The sequence below is a fragment of the Rhipicephalus sanguineus genome, chromosome 9 (genome assembly GCF_013339695.2).
Source record: "Rhipicephalus sanguineus isolate Rsan-2018 chromosome 9, BIME_Rsan_1.4, whole genome shotgun sequence".
NCBI lineage: Eukaryota > Metazoa > Arthropoda > Arachnida > Ixodida > Ixodidae > Rhipicephalus > Rhipicephalus sanguineus.
In genome coordinates, this window is record NC_051184.2 from 117,220,969 (window position 1) to 117,239,687 (window position 18,719).

General features: G+C 45.9%; 1 protein-coding gene and 1 long non-coding RNA gene across 2 annotated transcripts; both read left to right on the plus strand.

Annotated features, from left to right (window-relative positions):
* The first annotated feature begins 679 nt into the window (after window positions 1–679).
* Window positions 680–4,168, plus strand: LOC119405826 (uncharacterized). The gene is made up of 7 exons (XM_037672655.1): window positions 680–726; window positions 1,649–1,720; window positions 1,828–1,881; window positions 2,004–2,075; window positions 2,183–2,236; window positions 2,613–2,684; window positions 4,092–4,168. The coding sequence occupies exons 1-7, from the start codon at window positions 708–710 to the stop codon at window positions 4,166–4,168; spliced, it is 420 nt and encodes a 139-aa protein (XP_037528583.1). The 5' UTR covers window positions 680–707.
* Window positions 4,169–4,207: 39 nt separating this feature from the next.
* On the plus strand, window positions 4,208–5,586 carry LOC119404373 (uncharacterized). Its single transcript, XR_005186259.2, has 3 exons — window positions 4,208–4,297; window positions 4,602–4,759; window positions 5,467–5,586. It is a non-coding gene; the product is annotated as an uncharacterized LOC119404373 (long non-coding RNA).
* Window positions 5,587–18,719: the final 13,133 nt, after the last annotated feature.

Below are 18,719 nucleotides of genomic sequence, written 5' to 3' on the forward strand. Positions count from 1 at the left end.
TGCTGAAGTTTTGCATACTAATTATTCTTTCGTACAGGGCTTAATTAATTAAAGGACGTCCAACTTGAGCAACGACATAGTATACTACGTGATGTGCTGATGTGCTGCGCGTTGCTCGTTTATTCGGAACCACATATATACATGCGATCAACCTTGCTCACTAGACTGTTTCAACGTACTTAGCCCGGATGGCACACGAAAAAGTCCAATATAGTTAAACATTAATGGGGTTTGAAACCGTCCCATGTAAAACTAACCTTCCTGTGTGCTCCGTTCGAGAAGCGGCGAGCAGTTTCGGTTTCAGTTCTTTGAATGTATCGTTTTACATGTGTACTGCTCTTAAATGGGCAGGCGAAAAATTGTGAAAACAACGGCGTTGTAATTCGTATTTGAAGTGCGCTGTATTTTCTTAACTTTTTTCTTTTACTTTATGCTCATTATATGTACGACAACATTACCAACATTACGACAATGCGGCTGTGGCTTCAGTCTGTTTCTATAGTTCCGCATTTGAAACGTGTTCTCTGCGTGCGGTTACAACAGTTGCAATTCGCGCGCACTCTGAAATTTGGGTTCGCGGAGCTGGTTGTATTCGAAGGTAAGTGTTGTTTTCCTACTGTTTTTTTATCTGTCAAGCGTGAAGATATACGTGTGTTGGCCTTGTTTTATCTTTAGAGCTTGCATACGCTTGGCGGGAAGCGCGCGCCATGGAAAGCGAATACGAGAGTAAGTTATCGTTGCATTTATCATTCTTCCCCGTTTGTTGTGTTCATCTGCCTTTTGTAATGTGCAGTGCGATGCTATACTTTTGACGTCGCCCGCTTAAACAGCACGACACAAGTGAGTTTACCGGTTACCACGTGGTTCACCAAGTGGTTTACCACGCTTATAGTCGCCTAAACATGGCTTCCATGTCGAGATCGACTGCTGATCAGTCACGCCGTGCAGGCCGATGTGCGCGCAATCTTTTGGTAGCCGCTGGCGAATCTTTTAACGTGGAGAAGAATCATTCACGTGTCACTTTTACCTCCAATCAGCCAGAAGTTCCCGAACCACCTCTGAACCGTTCGCTCGGCCAAGTTGAGAGTGCCGGCATTTATGGCAGCCTGCAGCCAGAAGTGTCCGAACCACCTTTGAACCGTTCGCTCGGCCAAGTTGCCAGTGCCGGCATTTATGGCGGCATGCTGGAATCTTGCGACTAGAAGTACCATACTGGTGACAACATGCACAGCGTTCCCGTGGAACCCGATAACGTGCCCGACGGGTGCCACAGATGCCTTACACAGCAGGACACTGCAACGGATTCTAACTCAAGTATATATTCAAAGAACTGGATATCGCATCGTTGAGAGAAGACCTGTGACAGTGGAGCTTAGAGTCAAGTGTGCCTCACGATGCCGTCACAAATCTGTTAAAGGTTCTTCGCTCGTATTCTTGCATGTGTGAGCTACCAAGTAGCGCCAGGGTGCTTTTGTCCACACCAAGAGTGCCAAATGTCACACTACTGCTGGATTCTGGACATTATTGTCATTTTGGTTTGCGTGAAGGGCTTCAATCTGCTCTCAGACATGTTTACCATGTGCCCAATGCACATGGTAAACATGTGCATTACCATGTGCCCAATGCCTGTGGTCTGTTTTATGTTCAGGCTCATCGCACATACCAGTACCCTCAACTCTTGCTGCGGCTGCAAGGCCACACACGGAACCACGCATGCTTGGTATGTCATTCTGGTTTCACATAGCAATTTTTATCTTGCTGCGGTTAGGTTTTTGCTTTTGCATTGTGCGGCAAGGTGGAGTGCAAACTATGGTTTCTATGTTTTAGGTGCTTTGCACATGTTGGAAGCTGCCAACTCTTTTACGGAACTGCAATCTCATGGTATGTCATTTATGCGGTATACATCATTATGTTGCTGTTATGCAATGTTTCCAGTTTTTACCTTGTTTTGTTGTACAGTCATTGTGCTATAGCCAAATGCCTGTGGTCTGTTTTATGTTCAGGCTCATCGCACATACCAGTACCCTCAACTCTTGCTGCGGCTGCAAGGCCACACACGGAACCACGCATGCTTGGTATGTCATTCTGGTTTCACATAGCAATTTTTATCTTGCTGTGGTTAGGTTTTTGCTTTTGCATTGTGCGGCAAGGTGGAGTGCAAACTATGTTTTCTATGTTTTAGGTGCTTTGCACATGTTGGAAGCTGCCAACTCTTTTACGGAACTGCAATCTCATGGTATGTCATTTATGCGGTATACATCATTATGTTGCTGTTATGCAATGTTTCCAGTTTTTACCTTGTTTTGTTGTACAGTCATTGTGCTATAGCCAAATGCCTGCGGTCTGTTTTATGTTCAGGCTCATCGCACATACCAGTATCCTCAACACTTGCTGTGGCTGTATGGCCACACATGGAACCGAGCATGCTTGGTATGTCATTCTGATGTCTTAATGCATGTTGCTGTAGTTTATTTACATTTACTCATTAAATTGAGAATTCTTTGCCCACTTCAGGTGTTTTGAGCCTGCCTGTCTGTCTCTGTATCTATTTAATCTCCGTCTGCCTGTCTGTGTAACTCTAGATGTTAACTTGTGGTGTCAATTATGTTCAGATACATCGTACAGTCCAGGACCCGCATATCTGACCGGGGCTACAAGGTCACAAACAGACCCACAAGTGCTCGGTACGTCATTCACCTCCTTTAATGGTTACAGTCCAAACTGTTCAGTGTCCTTGGGTTCTATCAATACTCAGGGAAAAATTCTCGTCTTGTTTATGTGTTTTCTTGCTTCATATTTACTTGAGGCAAATGTTTCCTTTGTACTGTAGACGTACTATACACATGTGGTAATGCATGCCAAGAGAGAGTGAAATTAATTCCACAAGTATTCTTCTTTATTGTAACGTGTTGGAAACGGAAGGTGATATTCTTAGCACTAAATCAGCTTAGTTTTTTAGTTGGGTTGCTGGCTTCATGCTGGAAAAAATTGTGGCAGAACCCATCTTACAATGACTCACCAGTAATACGATTTGTGTTCAAGCAATGTAACAGCCTGCTGTATTGCTCCACCTCCATCTCTTGAGCTCGTGTATGTGGGCAGTGTCCTATTTCCTTCATATATGCTATGTATCAGCATAAATAGAAACACAAGCTGCATAGCTTCTGCATATTGTGCCTCACCTTGCTCTGGTTTCATGATAATAGTATTAGTGTGAGCATTCATTACCCTCCCCTATGCCGCAGCCACATAGCACAAATGAAAACAAAATTGTATGTTGCTGCTGGCATAACATACTTCCCATTGTCGTTGTGACACAGTGACACACTACCATGAGTCATGTTGAAGAGACAGGGCATGCAAACATGAACACAAGAGGGAACCCAAGACACCACAAACGCCTTGACATCTTGGCTTCTCTCTTGTGTCAGTGTTCGCACGCCCTGTCTCTTTAATATGAGTACCTACACACTAGCTCAGCTTTCTGTCATTCTAACCATAAGTCAGTGGCGCAGTTTATCCCTTCGTTCTTCTTTAGGAGCATGCTTCATCATTTGAGCAACGATGGTTGCTAATGTGCAAGCGGTGACTTATAAAAACATTTGTGCTCGTGGTGCTGCTGCAGCGTCAATCAAATCGTAGATCCTCACTTACACTGTTATCACCAAGCCAGTGTCGCAAAAACTGCAAAGAAGGCTGTACGTAGATTTCAATGTATGTTAAAGAACTCCAGGTGGTCAAAATTTTTGGCTCTATACTCATGTCCTGGTTTGGAACGTAAAACCCCAACAATTCTTATTGCAAAGAAGACTCATGCTTTGCTGTTAGCGCTCCTACAAGTAACTCTCCGCTATGTTCATGACCGTTTTTTTTTCATGTGTTGCCATATAATTCACTGAAAAGTTTTAAAGCTATATTTTGAATATATAGGTTAACCTATAGCTACCTGGAAAAGCAAAGCACTTTGAACATTACATACCTTTAGTTACCTTAAGCTTAGCTATGTTCGAATTATTGCGGTAGTTTTTCATCTTAGACATATTGCTGAACTGAAAACTCTCATAACACTGATGCCATCACTACTTTTTCAGCCTTCATGGAAAGGATACTACATGTGTTAAATAGCATGAAGCACACACAGCAAGCCCATTCGCAATATTTCAACTAGCTGCTAAGTAATGCCGACAGTGCAGCTCCGCACCCTCATGACCTCCCAGACCTGCCTTTCTCGAATGTGGCGGATGTTCTTGCGTATGGAGAGAAGCTCGAGACAGACAGCAAAGCTCATGATCAAATGGTAATTTCTCTGCTTCATGGCCTAAGCTCAGTATAATGTTGCCTGTCTTGTAACTACAGCATGCTGGAGTGACTAGGCATTTATAAATTCATGTGAATATTACTTATGACAGTCTGATTAATGACGTACTGTTGAATTTTTACATAGCTAGCTGCGTATGACAGTTCTAAAGAATTTAAGTAAAGCTAGAAGCCAGCTTGTATTTCTTTATTACGTCAAGATCATCTAGGTTGCAAAACATTCAAAGTAAACTGGATCCCAATGTGTCTTTCTAGCTGTATATCTTCTTGTTTCCTTTTAACAGAAAAAGCACATGGCTGTACAAGGGGGAGATTCGACGAAACTGAAAACAACACGTGTACTGCAGTCCCTCCTCAGCTGGAATGCTGCAGTGGGCTTCAGTTGGTTTGGCACAAAGGGAAAGAAAATTCTGTGAACTGCACCTCTGCAAGCTGATGTGCGGTGAGTCAGGTGTAGCAAGCTTGATATAACTTGTTTTTTTGTGAAATCTTCTGTCAAGCAGTATACTCAATATAGCTAGGTTGTCTATATTTTGCTGCAATTAGTCCTGGTATTTACTTTCAGTTTTTAAGTGTGTAGTACTTTTGGGGCCCGGGCTGCCGTATGCTGTCATCGCTTGGCATAATGCAGGCAAAACCACATATAGCATAGCCATCTGTAGCGTAATGAGCCCGTGATTGCACCAAGGAGGTCTGCTTCTTGTTCTTCGAGCGCCTTGATGATGATATTAAGTGTGGAGCACATTAGGGGCCCGGGCTGTCGTATGCTGTCGTTGCTTGGCCTTACGCAGGCAGAACCTTGTAAAAAATAGAAAAAAAGAGGAAGCAAGCGAGAAATAGACAGAGAGAAAGAACAGGAAGAGGTAGAAGGAAAATTAGAAAGAGAAAGAAATAGATAGAGAGGAAGGAATAAATAAAAATAAAAAGAGAAGAAAAGACAGCAAGACGGAAAAGAAGGAAAAAAAAGAGAGGCGGAAAGAAAGAGAAAACCGAAGAGAAACAAAGAAGGCTGCCCAGCTCCGCACTTCCTTCAGGCTTGGTACCACACATGCGAAACTGCCTTAATTTCTAGAAGAGTGCCATACCGGCCCAAGTTTTGTGTGGTGTGCAAAACTTATAGGAACGATAATTTTGCTTCTATGCATGCAGGCGTGTTGACTAATGACATCCGAAACCCGAATGCGACCCTGAAGGATGTGGAGAAGGCCGCGATGACCTGGTTCCGTCATGCTGCTGAGCGGCTTGCCGCGCAACAAAAATAGTTTATTTCTTTTTTTTTTCAACTAATAAGGTAATCCTGAAGGTCAGTTTTGTTGCAAATTCTCTGCATTACGTCTAATAAAATTTGTCTTGTTTTTTTTTCACCACTGTTTCATTCCTTCTTTGTTGTTTCTTGTTTATGTATGCCATATTCAGTGCAATCATTTTTCTGGTGAATTGTTTCCTGTGCTGGAACTGAACTTTTTGTTTCCTAAAACTTCATTTTCTTACTTGCACACTGCCTGTAGATTTAAGAGCAAAGAGTAATTAACTGCACCAATAGTGTAATGCTAAAATCATGTCCACTACGTAGTACATTGTTCAAAAAGTACCCTGCAGTAATCGCAAAAGCATCCGAGCAAGCAAATACAACCCTGAATTCTGCACTAGCAGATGAGAATTAAGCAAGTTGTGTGTGCTAGTAAAGAAATTCTGTTTCAGAAAATCAAAATTTCAGTTAGGCTAAGGGAACAACAGAGAAAGAAAATGATTACTTTAAGCTTTGTATTAACAGTTCCAATGAGGAGAATGTTTCCTAATTATGTATATATGCGTGCCCTTTATGCATGGCAAATGTGCAGTAAAATAAAGAATTCAAACTTTTATTTGCATGAACTATATATTGTCTAAGTTATAGTGTGACATTAAACTAGTGTAATACATTTACAACAGATCCAGAAATAGTACGAGTATTTTAAAAATTCATTTTTCTGTCTGAACACGCCTAACTTTAGCCATCTTCAGAAAAGTATGAGATGTTCTGCACTTGTCCTACTGCTTTTTCTGTACTCACCTCTGTTCTAGAATTGTTACAGGATCATGGAATTCAGAGCTTTTATCATTGGCTTCGTTAGCGGTGCTTGAAAGCGTCTTCAAGCTGTTCTTTAATTCAGGCTTGAAATTGAAACACATAGGACAAGATCCATTGTTCTTCTATTTTGCATTGGGAACTTCTACATGCAAGGTGCTCTGTAGGCAGATGTGTGGGGTTCTGCCCTTGCAGCAGTGTTTGCAGTGTTTTCAAGATTTGGAAAATAAGCAAAGAAGAAAGCAACAGAACCACTGAACATATTATAGGCCTGCAGTCACATGAAAAAGCAGGAGTGAATTGCATTGCTGGAAGGGTACGTGCAGGGGTTTTAAAAACATTCAAAGAAATGTAAGGCTTTCAAAAAAGCAGTTCTTTCTATTAACTAGCATGTGCCCTTTAAATGCTGCATGTACTGATAATGGAATGTGCAACATCCAAATCTAATCCCAATATAATCCCGAGATGTCCTATGGGGAGGAAGTCCTATGGATCCCGTTTTTTGTCTCATTTTGGAGGCTTCCAGGAGGTTTGTGGGAATTATTTGGGACATCCTTAGAACTTCCCACACATCCTAAGCAGCGCATCCTAGGTGAATCCAAAGGACGCCATTGCGTTGTCTGGGGACTGACATCTTTGCTCGTGAAGCGTGGACTCGCTGGTGCATAGTGCATGTGTTGTATGGATGCGCATTTGTCATACCGTGCGCGTTGTGCTGCGAAATATTTCTCACACAAGATGGACGTCGCTGTTGGCAGTCATGGGCGGCTGCTGCGCCTTCTGATGTCAGAACAATCTAGCGAAGGCAAGAAGCTCCTCAGGATACCGTGCGGTAAGCGCAACGAAATGCGACGAAAGACTTCGTTGCACATAATCGGAAGGGAGAGCTTCAGGCCGACATTTTCTATTCGACTATGCGAGGTAAGCCGCGAGTCTCTGATACTGTAAGTATGCGTCGAGGTTTGCGAAGTTCGATGTCCGCTCTAACGCCGTAGTAGAGCAGAGGCATAGCACTGCAGTACGCCGCCATCCCGCACGCACGCTTTATTACTGCTTCTGCGTGGTCCTTACGTTGTTTTTGTTTCTTTGTCAACAATACGTGGTTACGTTTTCAGCTTGACGTGATGCGCCGACTGGTTCGAGTTCGCGGTATTGGTGTGCGCAGCTAGCATCATGCATGCGGACTGACGATCATCAATGTAAGTGCGAAACTTCAGAGAGTGGGCGCAGCTCTTTTGAATAAACAAAGATGCAGTGCGAAAACTCACATTAGGATTTATATTCTCCGTTTGTTTTTGGTGCGTGCGCGTTTAATTCAGAGCAAATAGCTTTCTCTGGCCCTTTTACGTTTAACGATCAGCCGGTGGACTTGCGATGCGAAGGTAGCTATGCAAAGCGTGCGTGCCCAACCGAGTCGCTAGGTGCGTTCATTGTTTCGGAACCTTACGTACGTTTAGTAGTGCTTCCACTGGGGTTAATTGTTATGGCATTGTGATGTTAAACGATGCGCTGCATAGATGAACTGAGACGAATGACACAAAAACAGGAAACGGACGAGGACCGTATACATGCCATTTCGCGCGCAGGTTGACGTATGAAGCTTTATATTCGCGAGTGGAGGTTTCGCGAAGGAAACGTTTACGTTGACACACTAGTTTTTACATTCGCTTGCTCGTTCATTCAGCGATATAGTTCGTATGTCAGATACATCTACAAGGCGCACTAACGCAATACGGTTGGTGCGTTTAATCACTTAACGAAGCAACCAAGGCCGTCCAAATATATGAACTATAATTGATGTACGCCTTCTGGCGCATTATTAATGTGAAAGCTTCAGGTGTCTGTTTAAAACTGACCGTCGGCGTTCCGCGTCGGCGGCGTCAACACGAGTGATCCAAAATACCATCCCGCGAGGACGTCACATATCGCCAAAACTGGTGACGTCATGGCAACGTCATCATGGCGTCCCATAACGTGATGTCACACGATGACGTCGTCGCTTTGCATTGCCTCCGTGATCGTTGGGCCGATCACGGAGGCAATTCAAAACCAGGTGAGGTGCAGAAAGCTTTCGGAGGGGTGCGGGGTAGGATCATTACGTCAACTGAAGAAGAAGATGGCTTTCGCCTTCAGTAGTCTTAGGCGAATGCATAAGGCACCCTGTGAGTTTCGCCTAAGCGCCTTATGTCCAGGACTAGTAGTTGATCGTGCACGCTGGTTCGGAAGGAGGGAAATTTCCCTCCTTCCGAAGGAGATAGAATTCATGCTCCATTGATGGCCTTACTGCCTCTGCGCAGGCTGTCTTCAATTTTCTGTAGTTTCAGTGCGATAATGGTGAAGGATATTTATGCTGACTGAAGGAATCAAACACATTTTGTTGTTAGTCAGCGCCGTGGTCTCGTGTCTTTCTTGATCCGTCTTCTTAGCATCTGTTTTTCACTCGTTATCATGAACTAATCAGCCCAAATGCGTACCCTACTAAAGATACATGAACTCTCCCTTGGTGCTCTTAAATACTTTTTTTTTTCGTTGCTGTGATTTTCCCGAATCCTATTTGCCAAAAGGGGATATCCGGTGCTATATAAAAGCGCTAACATCTCCTAAACAAAATTTATTTAAAAAAATATACTAAGAGCTAGACGGCTGGTGCGAATGCTTACAGCGCGCTGCCTGGCAAGCAAGCACTATCTCCGCGAAAGGGCGTCCGCTATGCAGGAGCAAGGTAGGTGGCGCCACGTTCGAATAGAGAGTGCGAAGGAGATGAGAACGAGGAGGAACGAGAGCGGAGGAGGAGAGTGTCGCTACTTTACGAAGTTTCAGGGGCTTTAATTGTGTCTTCTGTTCACCTCCCGAGCGCTGCCCGTCGAGCCGGGCGCCTCGCTTCCCTCTTTCTTCTTTGGGGGCGGAGATTAAGACAACTTGTTGATTGGACTGTCCTAGACTGAATGGGTTCCTCGATCCAACAGGGAATCTGGAGAAGACAAAGGCTTTATAACGCGAGGGTCGAGAAGCTCCAAAAACACGCTACCAAACAGTCATGTAAATAAACGTTCTTGTTATCAGCTCCGGCTCCTGACCTCTATTTGTCCCTGAGGCCTGGCTGGTTCCGGTCCTGTGGACGACCCCCGACGACATCAGCGCCACTCGCCTCAACGTCTTTCACAGCATGAGCAGTCGACCGCCGTTTGAAAAAAGGGAAGACACGCAAACATAACTTCTCCATGGAACCCGTTTTGTCATTCACAATGGTGTCTGCAAAATGAGGTCCCAAGGAACAGTCCCCGGGTCTCAACCATGTATTCAAAAACCTTTTCTCTAGTGTAATGCCTGCAAGAAATTCAATTTCGGGAGCTGGAAAGACGCCAAGGTCGCCGTGTTTTGTTACCGCATACTCGAAAGCCAGCGGCTAAGTCGCCACCAGATATTGATAATTTTGATAATTTGGCTCAAATCGAGCTGGCTAAGTCGTCACCACATATTGATAATTTGGCTCATATCGAGGAAACGAAAAGTAAAAAAAGAAGCAAGACACACTTGAACACTATCAAACAATTCGAATCGTAGCTGCAGTTCAGGTGTAATATGTTTGCGGTAATTTTGGCAGTCATTTACGAGGGATAGCAGAGCTGGAACTGTTGTAGTTCCTCAACCGCAGTTCCAACTTTATCTGTAACTCCGAGACCAGCAGATCACCACTTTTTCCCTAAGGCCACACTTCGTGAAGGTTGTCAATGATAATACTCGATGGCCCTGTGCATTTGATATCATCTGAAGCTGCTTCATTGCTCTCTCTGGAAGATGCGCATAGGGTTCCTTGTCGCTTTGTATCTTCGTCCAGAAATCGACGACTGGTTTCACACACTGATAGCTTCAACTTGTAGATCCCGCAACTCCCGTACCAGCTAAAGCTGCCAACATACAAACTTTTGGATCATTTGGATGAAATGAAAGCACCCGCGCCGGATTCACAATGGCGATGAACATGCTTGATAAGGTTTGAAGTGCCGTGGTTGAAAGACCGGTTGTTCAAATATTTAAGTTGTTGCATATTATGATGATACACACATTTCTATCCATGCTTTATAATAGCAAAGCTATATCAAAAGTAGCTAAAATAGCCACATAGCCAAGCAATATGTTTTCCCGCCAGCAGCCTGAAAAAGTTGCCAATTTGGCGCAAAGTAGCCAAACCTGACAACCCCGAATCAGACGTTTCTCGAGGAGTTAAATTTACGAACAAAAAAAGAAAGCGCTTTATAATGAAGCCTAAATATTATTTGTGCTACACATTCCAGCACATAGCACAATCACGCCACTCATGATACTTCCTTCGTGTAGGTTTCCCACGACTTGTTTCCCAAAAGCCTTTCCTCAAAAAGGATGCGGAACTCTTAACGGTACTGCGTTTTCACGAAGTGTCGTGTCGCCGGCGAGGCAATGTTACGCGAAGGACGCTAAAGTAAGTGTCCGACGTAGCACATTCATGACAATATACGCTAGGCCTACTCGACAGGCATCTTGTGGAAACGTACAGCCTTTTGTCTTTTTCTCTCTCCTAACACGAGTTAAGGCGCGTGCGTATTCTTGCACGTTTTAATATCACAGAAGGCTCACCTCGAATCGAGAAACTTGTTTTGTTCTGCAGCCATGGCGAAAATTCCGTTGCGCGTGCTATCGGTTCCTTCTTCTTCTGAACGTGTCAAAGCTATGACACTTACCCACAACGGGAAAGAGAGGTGACGCCTTTGATGAAAAATTCGGCAGATCCCACGCGTTGTGGGAATCAGTTTCATGCGAAGTTGTCAGCGAGTACTTCTATGCTGTATTTTATCGCTTTGAGCCAAGCGCGTTACGAGGTGGATCGGCGTGTTTTTGTAAGAGTAGTATATGGCTGTGTGCACATCGTGGGCTTACCAGGCACGTCGACAACGCTGGCGTTTAAAGGGTCACTTATAGTACAGCGTAACGCCAGCATTCGCGTTAGAGCACATATGTAAGTATTATCGAAACTAAGTGCACTTTATGGTGGAATAACGTGAATATCATACGTAACTTTCGTTAATGTATTCCTCTGCGGTCGAGCAATGCTTCAATATAGCTTGCTGAATTATAGGAATACAAATGTAATGTTTATTAGACCGCTATAAAAGCGGAGCCAGCACTGAAACTACATACGTTAATCTCATATGACGCCTGTATCGTAGGAGTACATATTGCGTTCTGGTAAAATTAGATAGCAAGCACCACAACCACAATTGGTGCTACACCGACATTACGCCTGCACAGGCTGTTTTTCCAAACCTGTTTATGGACCTGGCGTGGCTCTGTCGTAGAATACCTCATTGCCACGCAGAATGCTTTGGTTCGATTCTTGCTGGGATCCTAAATTAATTTTTATTTTTTCCATTCGTCGGGTCAACGTTGCCGATGTCGGTTTTTTGCGCTCTGGCATTTATATTACCAGTGTCTGTTCTCGCCGTTCCTGGGTCGATATAAAGTGTAAATCACCATGCAGTGGCGCATACCCGTACACCGCGGCCCGTGGTAAACGGGTATGTGCCACACGTGTCTGAAGGAAAGGGTTTGACGATGTACGCGACAGGATTTTAACGCGATAGCGTTAAGGAGCTCGTTCCGCAGAAATTCCGGCGTCGGCGTCCGCGTCGATGGTTGGGATAAAAAAATCATCGTGTCCGTGACCGAAATATCGAGAAAGATACAAATAAAAGAAATAATAAACGATCTTCGGTTCTGGTGAGAATCGAACCCGGGTCGTCTGTGTGGCACGCAGGTGTTCTACCACAGAGCCACTCCATTTTTTTTTTTTTCTTTATTACTTACTTTTGCACCTCATACAATAATATTACAGTGCATAAACAGTACATACAGAGGTAATTACCGGAATGGTTACATAGTGACTAGAATTCCTTTAGACGGATAAGTGGCTCAAGATGTTCGAGCCACTCTGGAATTGGGTCTTTAGTTTTACACTCTTCAATAAACTTCGTGATCATTTGGCGGAAATATTCACGAATGGGCAGTGTATTGATATCAGCATGGCGAACTGCCATGTACTTTTTCCAAATACTGTGAAGGCCGAGCAACATAACAGTATCATAAGGTGCTCCATCGTCTTCTTCATTAACTGGTAAAAACCTGATCCCGTAGGCATCAATCGGTAAATCTTTTTTTATAGTTCTCTGCAGGATGTCCCAGAAGAACACCCCTTCCCAACAATCCAGAAAGACATGTTCGATGGTTTCAGGTTTACAACAGAGAAAACAGTGCGTTCCCCACGGTACAAACAGTCCCCTTTCATGCATCCACGTTTTAACTTCTAGAGTCCCTGTATGGAGCTTAAAGAAAAATGATTTTGAACTAGATGGGACAGCCATTTTTTTTACTCGGGCCAGTACAGAGCCACTCCATTACTTGGAACAGCACTGAAATTAACTGTAATGCTTGACAAACACACACGTCCTGCGTACGGGTGTCACAGTACGAGATGTAATATCGCAGTAAAATGGGGTACAAGCGTATATTGCCATCGGCCGGGCGTCAAACAGTGTGAACTGCATAACGACTTGGTGGTTTAAACAGGCCACCCATTACGAAAGGCACACATTACTGAGGGTATTCCCTTACGAACACGTCTCGCAACTTCGAAAAGTATCACACGCGTAATTGCTGCTGAACTTCAGTTGACGGCGCAGATTTTAAGACAGGAACGAAGAAGACACGTAAGACATGGACGCGTCTTCTTAGTTCCTGTCTTAACATTTCCGCTATCAATTGAAGTTTAGCTATGCACCAACTAGCCCCACAGTAAACGTTATTAATTGCTGCTGGTTTAAAGCATGCTACCCATTACAATAGGCACACACATTAGTGCGCGCATTCTCTTACACACACGCAGTGGCGGATCCAGAGGGGGGGCGGTAGGGGCGATCGCCCCCCCCAAAGCATGTGTCAGCCCTCCCCCCCGCCTGCCTGCAGTGCCTGTCTCTCCTCATCCCTACCCTACCATCCCCCCCCCCCCCGGTCAGATGAAGGAACCGCCCCCCCCAAAGTTGGCACCTGGATCCGCCCCTGCACACACGTAGTGAGTACACTGTGGTCATAAAAGTGCTGATGAAGAGGGCTGACACCTTTACCTTTACAATAGGTATGCCGAGTGAGCGTGTGTGAGACCGGGCGACTGAACATAACGACAGCGAAATAGAGCACGATGAGGATGGGGCCGGATATCGCTATCGCGCTCAACTCTTAAAGGCGAAGCTTAAGCGTCTCCCAATTTTTTCACGTTATTCATGTCATGACCCGACAGTCATATTCGTCAAATCCTCTTATCCTCCCATGCCAATTGTGGTCTACGCCAAGTTAATTAGGCGATCATGAGAGCACCCAGACGTAGGCAGCTAGCTAGCTAGCTAGCTAGCTAGCTAGATAGATAGATAGATAGATAGATAGATAGATAGATAGATAGATAGATAGATAGATAGATAGATAGATAGATAGATAGATAGATAGATAGATAGATAGATAGATAGATAGATAGATAGATAGATAGATAGATAGATAGATAGATAGAAACGACGCTCAAAGTGCCAAAGGTTCGCTAAGAAATGCTTCGCATTTAATGCTTGCTTGCTTGCGTGTTCCTTGATTTTTGGCTCCTACCCACTACGTGGGATTGACCGTGAAACCGGCGCTTAATATAAGGGGCAAAAATTTTGAATTGAGACGAAGGATGAGGAATAAATCGGTCGCCAATAAACAAAAATTGAAGAATGACTAGTTCATACAGCAATAAATATAAGAATAATACAATAATATAGAAAACAGTCGACTATTGAGACAAATTCATGCTCGCTTCCTTGCTCGTTGCAACGTTTTTCCAAGTAACCGTCGAATGGCTTTATTAAAGGAGTTTATTAGATGCGAAGCATCTTATGGCGGAGTTCAATCCGGTGGTGGTGGTGGTGTGACCCTTACTGAGCATGCGCAAACAATGTCTCCACACACCTCCTCTTCACTCCCCCTCTCCCGCGCCTCATTCACTCCTGCGACGAGTAGCGACGAGTAGGCAGCAGCGACGCCTCTGGCGTCTTGACGTGGCACGAGCGGCCGATGGCCGCCTCTTCTGTGGCTCTAGACGCGGGGCGCTCGTGCTCTCCTTCCCTCGCTGAAGGATCCCACGACGACACCAATGGCATGGACTGCAGATAGGCAGACGCACATGATCTTGCGACTTTGCGGGAGTCGAATACCTCGGACGCCGGCAGTTCCAGGCAGCGGGAGCTGGATGGAGACTGGAAGGCAGTGCTGTGGTGCGATCTTGTACGCGTTACAAAATAAACACGGAGGCGTGGCAGTACATCCAGCCGCACGTGACCGCACGTGAATGGCCCATTTGAACCGCGACAGACGTCACGGCTCTGCATTGACCAATCGCGTGCGGTCACGTGCGGCTGGTTGTCATGCCACGCCTCCGTGTTTATTTTGTAACGCGTACAAGATCGCACCACTGATTCTAGGCCAGAGGAAGCCACAGGCTCGAGAAAGCAAGGAAAAAAATTACACCATCTCCCACTCAAGCTAACCATCTCCCCGCTGCTTCGCACCCACACATGGTTCCCTTTAGCGGGAGATGGTATAATATTTGCCTCACAAATCGACCGCCGCAATAATTTTTAGAATCCGCCAAGCAAGAACGGAGTTAGAGATTTGTCGCACGCTGTAATTGCTTTCTCTCTTCTCTTGTCCCGACGAGCGCGCTGGAAGCTAAACAGGGTGGGGTGGCATGAGGGAAAAAAGTTACGTCACACGGCCGTCATGACCTTGAGTACTTTTTTTTCTTTGAACGCGCGGCTTACTTTCAGTGTGATCGCAGGCGCGCGCGTGGGCACGTGGCGGCCTCGCGCGGCGGCCGTGCTAACTATGCAGCTCACGATGCTCAAATCTGCCAAGAGCCGTGAATTTGGGTATATGGCGCGCTCATGTGGGTATATGGCATCATTTGTCGCGAAAAGAGGGACCAATTGGTAGCTGAAATTGGAGTTCAAGTTTTACCGGCGTGTGGATTTTTTGGACTTATCCGAAAACACGGAGCCCTAGGGATCGGCCAAGAAGCCGGCGGTTGTTGGAAATGTAAACATTAAAGGCACCCCGGAATAGTTTTGACGATTTCACATAAACGCAAGGAGCCGGTAATGCGAGTCCGAAGACCGTTTTGAGCTCTCTGCGTCAAATGTGTAAATTATTAGGAGACTTTAAACATGCGAATCGCTACGGATTGCAGCGGCTCAGCCGAACGAGTTTTCAGCTTCCCGCGTCCATTCAATGTAGCGTTGTTCCATGATACGTAGTGTTGGAAGTTTGTAGAGGAGGAGGCTCTTCCTCAATTGCGCTGGTTTCCACGCGTCCAGGCAGGCGGTCGCAAACCTCGTCCTCAAGAAGAGCTGCCGTTGGAGGGAACCGGACTGAGGAGCAGAAGAAGCGTATTAGAGGTTTATTTACATTTTTACATTTCGACAGCTCGTTCCAGAATGTCCTCCGCATGCATCCGCTCGCGTCTTTTAACCCCTTGGCGGTCCCTAGATTCCAGACCTGGGGAAACAGGGGAAGGCGTTTCCATCCAATCGGGCGGCGAATCCTGCAGGTCACTTTGCTGGCACCGCCCCCAGCACACGCACACACAACCCGAACACGCGCATTGTTCTCACAACGATGTCGCGTCGGGGGAAGCCTGCCGCCAGCATGCGGGTTGTGATGAGTCCCTCATGTCGCTACTCGAGCCGACCACCCAAGCGGCCGAACGGCGGCTGCAGGCCCGGCAAATCCACTGGTATGCGTCTGGGCAGCTGGCGCTGATTTGAGCGTAGACGACCTACCAGCCGGAGACGCACAGCGCGGTGGTCCGAGGTCCGTCTTCGGCGGAAACTCGGCGTCGCGGCCTTTCCTGGGGCACAAAGGCGCCATGTGTCGCATTTCCGCTCCGGCACCGGCGACAATGGTGCTGTGCGACAATGGTGCTGTCTCGAGCAAATTGAAACCATGCACCTCCTGGCGCATGAGAATCAGCGGGGTGTCTTCGCGCTCTTCCTTATCGCCGCACAGTGAAGCGGCTGCCTTTTTCCGTCCCGGCGCTCCGTGGCAAAGGATGGCTCGCCGATCGCAACAGCTCCTCCGGGGCCAGGAAACTTTCGAATGGCCAGGAACCCAATTGCTGGCCATGAAGAGGGGGTCTCGGAGTCGACGATGACTGTAGGCAAGCAGCTCAAAGGACCCCACACAAAGGTAAACAGCAGAAAGAACGATCCAGGTGACAAAACACCACACCGCGCACAAGCGTTCAGAATCTGCCTTCAACCCGCCAGGCTTATCAAAACAAAATGTTAATAGTAAAAACTCAAAATTATGAACCTCATTAAATTTTGACCCCTGAGAGGCACATTAAAATAAAGCAAGTGACCATCTTCCCCTTGAAAGTTTTGCGCAAGACAGAAATCGCTATTATGGATGATAGGTTGACTCCACTTGGGAACTATTCAGTAAACAATTATAAGGCACCTATCAAGCAAAAGGTTATATTCGTATGCTCCGACATTACATTTCAATCTCGGCGAGCGTGGTAGCCGAGATTGAAATGTAATGTCGGAGCATACGAATATAACCTCGGCTACCACGCTCGCCGGCATTTCTATTCCTTTAACCCTTTCTTATGCCGGAGGAAAAGTTGTAATCTTGGAGAACAAGACTCCATCGGAGCAGGGTTCCTTTTTTGTTTTTTTAGATTATCACTACACTTCCGCTGAATCAGACTCTCTTGGTCTGGACGACAGTGTACAGATTCATGGGGAAGCTTATGTGCTCTCCCGGTAACGTGATCCGTACGTAACTCTGCCTTTCTGAACTTATACTTGTTGCAGTTCTCGGCTTATGCGATCACCTGATCATCAAGCATCGAAACAAAACAAAGGAGATTAACCTGCCTACATCAGGGCCGTCTGGTTAATCTCACTTACCGATGATGGCACTTACAATATCAAACGCACAAAGCTCTTTTGAGCGCTTTAACTCCAGGCTACTCTCATTCATGGAGCTCCGCACTACTTAAAACGCACGATTGGCGGCACGCCCAATTCTTTCAAACAAAGTTTGTCTCAACGTGCGTCCGTAATGCAACGTTACGGCGAACAGCACGCACTGACACTTTGCCAAATTACTACACACATTGAAAACACCTGACATAAAAAGTTACATTTTGGTACTGTGAACCAAGCCTCGCGTGCTGGTCACTCTCAAGAGCACGCAACGAAAACTGCTCTAATCAGCACAAGACTTAAGCGTTTCGCTAAGCAATTTGGTTTTACGCTAAAACCTTCCTTTCAATTCTCTTTTACTGCACATTGACGCATCAATGACAGGCTACCATGTTTCACTAAGCCATTAAGGCACCACAAAAATACACAGGGTTTGGGCTATGAAACCTAAATCAAAAAGTAGTATTAATGATTAGCTCGACTACAACGCACTCATCAGACTTCAGTACCATGCGGCTCCTATTCTTAAAACCTCGCACCGCGTCTTAGAAACTACTAAATAAAACTTACTGAAGTCGAACTCAAACAAACTAATCATTCAACGAGTCTTTTACACGCGCGTGCAAAATACCCTGCTGGACCATGCCCCGTTTCCAAATTTGTGAATTCTTTTGAATCGCACCCGATGGGGTCTCGGTCCTGGCGACTTTGGAGTTCGCCCGCGGCTACAGAAGGCACCCGCCTTTACTCGCGCTCTGCGGCCACGCTTCATACGGCTGGTCGGCGGCTTTCCTTCAGTTCGGCCAAGGGAAAGCCACAAACGTGGGGAAAGAATGAGTCTTCCCCCTCCCTTTGTACATGCTCCCGCGCGGCGCCCCATTACTGTGGCCCTCCGTCGCAGAGATGCGTCTTCTTTTTCAACACTGCGCCTCCTCCGCCGCTTGCGCTTGACCTGTAGCTTGACCCAACGCATCAATGGACTTTCTCTCGAGCTACGAGGTGTCCTGTTGTGTGGTCTTATTGGCTGCAGTGTGAAATCCTTCGCGAGTGTTTGCTGTGCGGACTGCTTCAGCCTCTTTCTTTTCCGGCGGTTCCTGCAACCGTGCTTCTTAGTTATGCGTTTCGCGATCGTACCCTCGAATCTACCGATCACCGGGGACCCATCACGCTCGATAGCCTTCACATTTGCTTCTTTAGAGAATATCAGAGAGCCGCTCAATTTCTGAGGCACCTCCGCCTCGCCGCTGACCTCTTTATCGCTGCTGGAAACAGCCTCGTCTCCGCAAGGA